General features: G+C 40.3%; 1 protein-coding gene across 1 annotated transcript; it reads left to right on the forward strand.

Annotated features, from left to right (window-relative positions):
• LOC149289237 (solute carrier family 67 member A2-like) lies at nt 1–9,379 on the forward strand. Its single transcript, XM_089490951.1, has 6 exons — nt 1–18; nt 3,433–3,520; nt 4,478–4,521; nt 4,974–5,103; nt 5,345–5,554; nt 8,583–9,379. The coding sequence occupies exons 2-6, from the start codon at nt 3,451–3,453 to the stop codon at nt 9,377–9,379; spliced, it is 1,251 nt and encodes a 416-aa protein (XP_089347077.1). The 5' UTR covers nt 1–18; nt 3,433–3,450.
• Nucleotides 9,380–9,654: the final 275 nt, after the last annotated feature.

Genomic DNA, 9,654 nt, shown 5'->3' on the forward strand with positions numbered 1-9,654 from the left:
CACGTGGTGGGCTTCCTGGTGAGGGCGTCGAGTGTGAGAGGGTTAATGAATGAATGAGTAAATGAATGAATGATTGTCATTGACAATATTAATACTAGGTGACAATCAGTATTATTGACTTCCCAATGTCACTATAGGGGTATAGAAGAGTCACAATTACGGCTAGCCAAAAAAGTAATTCATATTTTTTGTTAATTTTTAATGTTGTATCCCCTTAGTAGGCCATTCGAATATTTTCAGTGACAAGTATATATTAAGCTAAAGGACCACTTTAATAATCAGACAATTAACATAGGTTACCTTTTATAGAGAGTGCATTTTGGGTAGTAATGTGTCATCCATTGTACAGCGCTGCAGAATATGATGGTGCTATATAATAAATAACAATAACAATAATAATCTGTGATTAAGCGCTGACACAGGCGAGAGGTGGAGGTGCTGGAAATAAGAAAGAGATCTGTGCAGCCAAAGAGAAAGAGCATCAGATACTGGTGATTACAAAGTGTAAGTCATTGTGAGAATGTTGTGTAATTTGTGAGGAGGTTGCCTTAAAACACACAGGAACAGGTGTTTCGGAAAACCTTAAAATCCTAATTTAGTGTAGAAATGTAGTGTTTTCTGAGCCTAAATTGCTCACAAATAGCTGCAGTTTAACATCTTTGTATCCAAAGGCTTTGCACGTATTTAATCCTAAAAATATAAATTTTTCTATTTTTTTCTTCAATGACACAACCCCCCCCCCCCCCCCGGCATAGAAAGTACGTAGAAAGGATTTTTTTGAGCCAGCTATAGACCATGTTTTTTTGTAAGGGGATGCTAGAAATATGTATTTCCTTTTATTTGCCACTCTGCCCCAGTTATGTACATCTGCCCCACAGATATGCCTTGTACCCCCTATATGCCTTTTAATCCCCTATATGCCATTCTGCCTCCATGACATGTCTTTTAACCCCTATATGCCACTCTCCCTCTCCAAGTATGCCTTATACCCCCTATATGCCACTCTGCCTCCCTGATATGCCTTTTAACCCCCTATATGCCACTCTGCCTCCAGAAAACCATTGAACCCCACCCTCATGCCACTCTAAACTTACTAGTGCATCCCTTTACTTGTGACCCATGTTCAGGCTTCCTGGTGTATAATGGGGTAGCCAGTGGGCGTCTGTGCGATGCACACCTCCGCTGCTGGTGGACAGAACTTCCACCGGGGCTTCTACGACTGAGCGCCAGCATCACATGATGTTCTGGTGCTCCACCATAGAAGCCCTGGTGGAAGTGCCGGCAGTAGCAGAAGTTGTCTGCGCACATCACGCAAACGTTCACCGGCTGCGGGATCCGTGCAGACAACCTCCGCTGCTGCCGGCACTTCCACCGGGGCTTCTATGGTTGAGCATTGGAAGGTCATGTGCATACCTGGGAACTCTCCAGGTTTTCACCCAGAGATTGCCGGGTGAAGCACTGGTTCTCCGGGTCAAGACCCAAATCCTCCAGGTCGCAGGAACTGGGTCTTGACACGCCCCACTCCCCACCCATTTTGCCTTGAAATAGGGATGTTTCCAACAGACGTCAGCAGTACCTCGCCCAGCGACGTCAGCGAGACCTTGCCCACTGACGTCAGTAAGCTGTCCTGGCCGTGTCCCGCAGGGGAAGGCTCTGGGTAGCCAGAGGCCAAAAGTTCCCAGGGATGCTTCAACTAGACACAATGGGCCTCTCACAATGTTACAAAAATCAGTAAGGGTCAGAATTCAGAAACAAACTGAGATTCTTTGCTCTGCTGCTTCCATACAGATGGTGCCCAAGCCCATGATTAGCAATACTGCTAGCCAAATGGGCAAGCTCGGTAAATCCAGTGGTGCTTTGTGGGAGCAGGCAGCAACCAACTTTAAACAAGTTCTGTCACGTATTCTGTTTCACTGATGAGTGAGAATAAAAAGGGATTACTGCCCCTTTAAGGAACAGTGCCAGCAGTTTGAGGTTAAACAGAAGTTAGATGTTTTTTTCCCATTAAAAATAAGAATATTTCACAGTGGATTATGAATAAATTCTGTGGTATCCCAAATGTATAGGTAAATCCTATTAATAATATGAGTTAAATACCTGACCCATCCATAATTGTTATGTCTCATACGACAGAGAAGACATGGTTCATGCTTATACATACTTGTTTTTGTAAATTAACATGATTTTTTATTTCCTTCTGGAGTGCCAGTAAGTAGTACATGGCATTCTTGTTCCCAGAACGTGACTAAGAGTGCACACTAACAAGCAGTCCTCTCTTGCGCGTGCCAAGCTGGATAAGGTCTGGCACAGTATGCATACCTGACCTTGTGCCTGACCTGGCACAGCGATATTTTTATATTTGCTGTTTGACGCAACATTTTACAGAGGTCATGAAAGGTATTTTCTTGTTGCCCTGCTTTTAGACTTATTCCCTTTCTAGGACATAGTCTGAGAAATCCACTTGCATCTGTTGGTTGTAATTTTTTTTGCTTGTCATATGAAAACCAAACTTTATTAGCGATGCTATTTAAGGGACTTAACAGAATACAAGGCTAGAGACACTCCAAGCCACTGGTTCTTAAATGGGGATAAAATAACCAAATAGTGGGGGTATGGGACTAAGTCTCTGAATAATGAAAAAATATTGTTATAGAAGATTATTACATCGCATTGTTATCAGTATGGGGGTATGATTGGCAAGAATTTTGGATTCACTGCTCTCGTCTGCTCTGATCACATGCTGTTCATATTGATGTATTTTGAAGACAGAATGGTACCTAATAGGACTGATGATGATAAGGGGTATGGGAAACTTATTGGGCAACACATTGGGGCTCTGTAATCGTAAAAAGGTTAAAAACACGTACGCTAAGAAAAGTATAATCATAAAAATGAAATGTGCTTGCTGAACTCAAAAAAAAATAACTTTTTACAAAACTTGTTATCTTGTTATGAATTAATTTCCAACTATTTCACGACTCTGCAGCCCTTTTTTCTCAGGGAATTCTAATCTGTTAAAACAGTTTTCAGCTTTTATGCCATTTAGAGGCCTGTCACAAGCAACATATTTAAATACAAACTGAACTAAATGATACAGATGTTTATAATACATTATTTTGTTTTTTGATAAGTTGTCACTGTTTTGTTCTCTCTTCTCCATATTCCTTGTGAATAAATTTGGGCCCCAAGGAGCTGCTTTCAGGGACTGTCCGCATGAATGTGTGTATGATTTTGTAAGTGGGCTTGAGAGTGTAAGTATTTGTGTGTGAGCATGAATGTGGTTGTGTGTGTAACCATAAACATGTATTAGTGAGTGTGTATGTTTGAAAAGTGAGCCAGTAGCTATGTGAGTTACTGGGAGGGGGGCACAACACTTTTTTTTTATGTGACGATGTGTTGGTATACTACTCATAACATTTTATTTTCTTATAGGATTTATTTGGTGTTAGCATGATTGTGCCATTGTTAAATCATCATGTGAAATCACTTGGAGCAAGCCACACTGCAGCAGGGATAATAGGTAAATTAATAATCAGCTATTACAATTTTCTGATACTGTGGTCAACATGCAATAAAGAGGAAAACTTGTGAAACTGTATGAATTTTGTACACTAACATCTCTCCATCTGGGAAACACTATATATAAATGTAGGCGCCAGAGTGATTCTTGACAACTCCTAACACCAAAGCAATTGTTTGCTTAATATAGTACATTGTACATTGATTTGTGATGGATGATGATTTTTACTTTACTGACGTGGTAGATAAGTGGAACAGACTCCCAACAGAAGTGCTAGAGGCTAATACAGTAAGGGAATGTATATATGCATGGGATAGCCATAAAGCTATCCTGAATCTAAGAGGAGACCAATGATTAAGGTTTGAGTCAGATAAAAAAGCAGGCAGACTAGATCGGCCGAACGGTTTTAATCTGTCCAGACATTTTTGTTTCTATCTCCACAATCTCAGATACATATACTTGAGATCATATATACCAAATTACTAAGGCCTGTTTGGTTAACATGGTAATAAGCATGGTAATGTGTATTTTGTGAGCGTACCATATTCTATCAAGTAGAAACAGCTGGGTTTAAATGAACTAACATATTTCTTGACCAAACCTTTATTTTGAAGACATCCAAAAATATATCCACGTGCAACCTAGCAACCCTGAAACAGCAGGATGAGAGGGGTATACTCTAGAGCTGCTATCGTCTTTTTCTTGAAGGGGGGCTAAGCAAAAGCCTGCAGACTATGTAGTTGTCCAGTGTCTAGAAAGTGACCTTGATGGTATTGTGAAATGGCAGGTGATAAATGGCTGACAGACAGACGCACATGGATTTCTAGGCTTCAGTTGGCATAAAGGTTTACTATTTTGAGCCTATTAAAGATCTTATAACTAATGTAAAGTACTCAAAACAACTCATCATAGAATCCTGTTATGCTGTGTTGATGTGTACTCTTTACCCTCTCTTAGGTTCCTGCTACGGCATACTGCAGCTGTTTTCTAGCTCTATAGTGGTAAGATTTGTGCTCCCAGTTATTTATTCTTATTCATGTAGTCTGCATTATGTTTTCTTCCCAAAGAAGCATGACACGAGACATAATGTGCTTTATATGTGGAAATAATAAACAATATATCTTATGTGTATTCAGCAAATTAGCCATTATGCATGGCCAGTTCTGCACATCTAGCAGGAGAAGGTTGCTTTTGCTTTTTGACCCTTCATGATGTTGAAACCACAGCTCACTTGCAAGCTCATCTGCCATCTTTGATTTTTTCGATTTAATTCCTATATATAACATAGAAATGCTTGGGGTTGGTGCATGATTTCATAAAGTCTTCTTAAATTTAGGAAAACTTGAATATAATTGTTTTAAAATATTAATCAATAGGGATGGAGAGTGCATTTAATTTATAATATATTGTTTAAAGCGAATCAACCAAAAGCATGTTTTTGTTTTCTCTGCAGGGAAGTTGGAGTGATGTAGCTGGAAGACGGTATTCCCTAATTTGTTGCATTGTAGTCAGTGCTTTGGGGTACGCTCTTCTTGGCGTATCCACAAACATCTATATATACATTATTGCTAGAATACCTATAGGTAAGTAAACATTCAGAAGGCATTCCAAATATTTTTGGATTATGTATTTAGATTTGTTTTTGCTGGGGGAATCAATGTGTGTATCAAGTTATATTTTCTAAAGATTGTTATTTTTGGGCATTTTGTTCTCCTTTTGTTTCAGTTGTCTAAATCAAGTGTTTTAATAATGTTAAATTTTCCCTCTTTTAAGTTGAATATATGCATACCGTATTTCAAAATAACCTTTCTGTCTCCTCCATAGGAATTTTTAAGCACTCGCTTTCTATATCAAAAGCATTCCTTGCGGACCTGGTGTCAGAAACAGAGCGCCCCCTGGTAATGGGAAGATTTAATGCTGCTTCCAGCATGGGTTTCATTCTGGGTCCAGTGGTTGGTGGTTGTCTTACAGAACTGCCTGGTGGATTTTATATTACCTCATTCCTATGCTCTTCCATATTTGTTATAAATGCAGGTAAGTGTACACTGTAAAACTCCAAGGAGTTTATTAAACCCTGTTTAGCTCATTATTAATGTGTATTTTCATAACCCAAATGCATTACTTTATCAATATTTAGTAACGTTGGCCATTCCCCAGATTATTCTCACAATTGAAACATTCCCGAAAACCGACATCAGGGGCAAAGTTTATAACCCTGCACAATTTACAGTCTTCAAAAAAGAACGTGTTTGCCTTCAACACTTTTCTAGGTCCTTAAATGGCAAATGGTTTACGTTTTCCAGTCTCATAGGGTGAGCGGCTAATCTACATACAGCCCTTACTACCTTGCTGCAGAATCAGATTCAGCATGCAAGACATCACCTGTCCTGATCGTTCTGGAGAATCTCACTCCCAAATACACTGGGGCACAATATTAAAACAGCTCCTCTGCCCGAGTGCATGGTAGCTCTCACAAAAGCAAGGACAAGAGTAATAGTGGGCAGAAACTGTAATGCTATGAGCAATGAAATTATATATGTGATGTATACAGCGACAGAAACGTAGGTGTAGGAATAAGGTGCTTCCGTTGATATTTTCTTTTTTTTGTTGCGTTTTATTCAACCCCTCTGCTGTAAATAAGTAACAGCTGATTGCTGTGCTTGGCTTTATTGATGAGCCTTCTCCAGAATGGCATCTACATTAAGAAGACATTCATAGCAGCCCAACACTCACACAGTGATGTGCAGTCTTTTACAGGACATACAGCACACCCTGTCATAGTTAAAGACAAATCGATAATACTAAAGTGACTTCCCATTCATAATTTTATAGCTTTTAGTTTGTTTCGTAGAAGCCAAGCAAATCTATCCACATTCTAATGATTCCTATCAGGGAAACTTTCCCTGCTTACAATATTCTTTTAACTGCAGTTTCGCTATGAATCGGACACTTCTTATTTATTTACTTGTTCACAATTACCCCAGAACATGTTGCCAGACGTTTCCCCGCATATCTTTACTTTGACACTAGTACGTTCATACTTACAGATCTGTAAATGATCTGAGTACTCCCACCGCTGGGTATTAGTATGATCGACAGCTGGCCAAAGAAGCAACAGATGGCATTTTGATTTCAAGTACAGCTATCAGGCTAAAAATGAACCAAGAAAAGAAATGGCACAGGTTAAGCAAAAAAAAAGGACCTCTAGGAACGTTAAGGGATCCCCTCGCATGAAAGGGTTTTCATCCCTATTCTTATGGTACATAAATACGCAAAATCTATATAAATATTGTCACATTTTTTAGCTTGGAGAGTTATGTGACAGTCAGATTGGATTTTTGTGTTTCTCATTATGTAAATGCATTTTCTTGTTTTACTTCTCTTAACTGTAATTTACAATTACAATCTTGAAGGCTTAATATATTACTTGGTTTGTCTCATTTGCAAACATAAACTTACCGTATTTGCTCGATTATAAGACGACCCCCCAAAATCTGAATATTAACTTAGGAAAAAAAGAAAAAGCCTGAATATAAGACGACCCTAAAGGAAAAAAGTTTTACCAGTAAATGTTAATTCATGTAAACAATTTTTTTAAATAAAAGCTATGATTGAGAAAATATATTTTCCAACCTGTCCCCCAGTTACGCACATCTGCCCCCAGGCTTGCCACACCAATATGGCACTGTGGCCCATGATATGCCTTTTAACCCTCTATGTGCCACTGTGCCCCATGGTATGCCTTTTGACCCCCTATGTGCCACTCTGCCTCCAGAAATGCCTTATACCCCTATATCCCATTCTGGCATTTAGGGGGTTAAAATGCATATTATGGGGCAGAGTGGCATATAGGGAGGTATAAGGCATTCCAGGAGGCAGAGTGGCATTAAGGGAGTTAAAAGGCATTGTATAGAGCACTCTGCCTCCAGAAATGCCTTATACCCCTATATGCCATTCTGGCATATAGGGGGTTAAAATGCATATTATGGGGCAGAGTGGCATATAGGGAGGTATAAGGCATTTCAGGAGGCAGAGTGCTCTATTAAATGCCCCCTTAACGCCACTCTGCCTCCTGAAATGCCTTATACCTCCCTATATGCCACTCTGCCCCATAATATGCCTTTTAACCCCCTAAGTGCCAGAGTGGCATATAGGGGTATAAGGCATTCCAGAAATGCCCTATGCCCCCATTTAACACTCACACACACACACTTACCGGTGCTTCCAATTTCCTGCTGTATTGCCAGGGCAGCGGGTTGACGTTGGAGTTGGCAGCGGGGGTTTGTCTGCGTCCGTCGCGCATACCTTCCCCGGCTGTCAGAGATCAGAGTTCCCCGCACCGGTGCGGGGAGCTCTGATCTCTGACAGTCGGGGAATGTATCCGCGACGGACGCAGACAACCCCCGCTGCTAGCCACACCTCCTTCCGGCTGTAGCGGACGTTGCCTACGCGGCGTAGACGTCAACCCGCTGCCCCGGCAATACAGCAGGAAGCACCGGTAAGTGTGTGTGTGTGGGGGGGAGACAGGAGGATCCAGGTCCCCTGCAGCGGTGCGGGGGATCTGGATCTTAGTCTCATAATCAGACCTCTATTTGAGGTCTGATTAGAAGACGACCCCGATTAGAAGACGAGGGGTATTTTTCAGAGCATTTGCTCTGAAAAAAACCTCGTCTTATAATCGAGCAAATACGGTACTACTTACCTTGCATTCTTTTATTACACAGCTAACACATAGCTCTCAAGCAGTTGTGGAATTACAACTATTGTATAGAATCACATTTGCTTCCTGAGTATCATGGGAGCTTTGGTGCTAAAACAACTAAATACCCCATTATATGGAATCAACAATTACTAAACAAAACAGTATATGTAACTATTGAAAATATTATGTATTTATATAGCATTTATCTTATTACACAGGACTGTACACAACAAGTAGTTCAACACAATATTGGACTTAGACACAAAAAAAGGGAAGAGGTCCCTGCTCGAACAAGTTATAATCTAGAACAAATATTATTAATTAGCACTGGAAATAATAATGTAGTTTAATTATTTGCAGGTCTTGTTTGGACAATGCCACGGGCTGACCTAATAAGGGATACATCCTATTCCAGTCCTTCAAGTATTAGCAAAAGGACGACCAATATGTCTTCTGCAAAGTCTGACCTCCTGTTGAAGACTTCCGAAGAGAATGGCAGAGCTGTTAATACTTACTCTGCACAGGCTATTTGGACTCAGGTGGTTTCTGCATCTAGGAAAGTTACTAGAGTTGCTTTGTCTGATATGTGGGACATCTTTTTAGTACGTTTGCTAAGTGCTATTGCTGTCATGTTGTACTACAGCAATTTTTCCTTGGCGATGGAAGAAAGATTCCATATGACTCCCAAGATGACTGGCTACTTAATAAGCTATGGCAGTGCCCTTGGAGTTCTTGCTGGCTTTTCACTTGGACCTCTTTCCAGCATTTATAAGCATAACTCATACATGATGCTGTTACATTCTAGCATTGTTACATTTGTATCTATACTGGTGTATTCACTGACACCAAAGATGTGGGTTGTTGTCTTATCATCTACCTTTTTGGCATTTTCTACAACTGTAGGACGGACATGCGTTGTGGATATAGAACTTACCCAAGGTAACACACATGGAAGTGGTACACTTATAGGTGTTGGACAGTCTGTAACATCGGTGGGGCGCATAATTGTTCCGCTCTTCTCGGGAATAGCACAAGAATATAGTCCATCTGGACCACCCCAGATTGGTGCGATATTGGCATTATCATCCATGTTTCTTATGTACAAAAGTAAATCACGCTACTCTGTCGATACAGGCAAAAGAGTGAAAGTCGAATGAAACATCTACATTTGAAAAACAGCCAAGATAAGTTAAATCTTTGACTCTCAGTAATGGAGAAAGAAATGCATTAAGGGATAATTCCTTTACTGTTGCCAACCAGTCATAAAATAGGTAGCAGTGAGGACAGAATACATCACATAACTATATCTCTCTATGTGCACATTTGCTAGGAATGTTACTAGCCCGATGTGCATATATGTGAATGTTACAATCTACCTATCGCGGACCAAATTTGTGTTACTTGCACGTATGCCAATAGATTGAGTTCCCGA

This window comes from Sceloporus occidentalis, unplaced genomic scaffold, assembly GCF_023333645.1.
Source record: "Sceloporus occidentalis isolate IW3139 unplaced genomic scaffold, rSceOcc1.0.p SCAF_47, whole genome shotgun sequence".
Classification (NCBI taxonomy): Eukaryota; Metazoa; Chordata; class Lepidosauria; order Squamata; family Phrynosomatidae; genus Sceloporus; species Sceloporus occidentalis.

Excerpts from the sequence above, each read along its gene's own strand:
- LOC149289237 (XM_089490951.1), top strand. The coding sequence starts at position 3,451 with ATGATTGTGCCATTGTTAAATCATCATGTGAAATCACTTGGAGCAAGC. Across the intron at positions 3,521-4,477 it reads CACTGCAGCAGGGATAATAG|GTTCCTGCTACGGCATACTG; the intron begins GTAAATTAATAA and ends ACCCTCTCTTAG. Across the intron at positions 5,555-8,582 it reads CATATTTGTTATAAATGCAG|GTCTTGTTTGGACAATGCCA; the intron begins GTAAGTGTACAC and ends AATTATTTGCAG.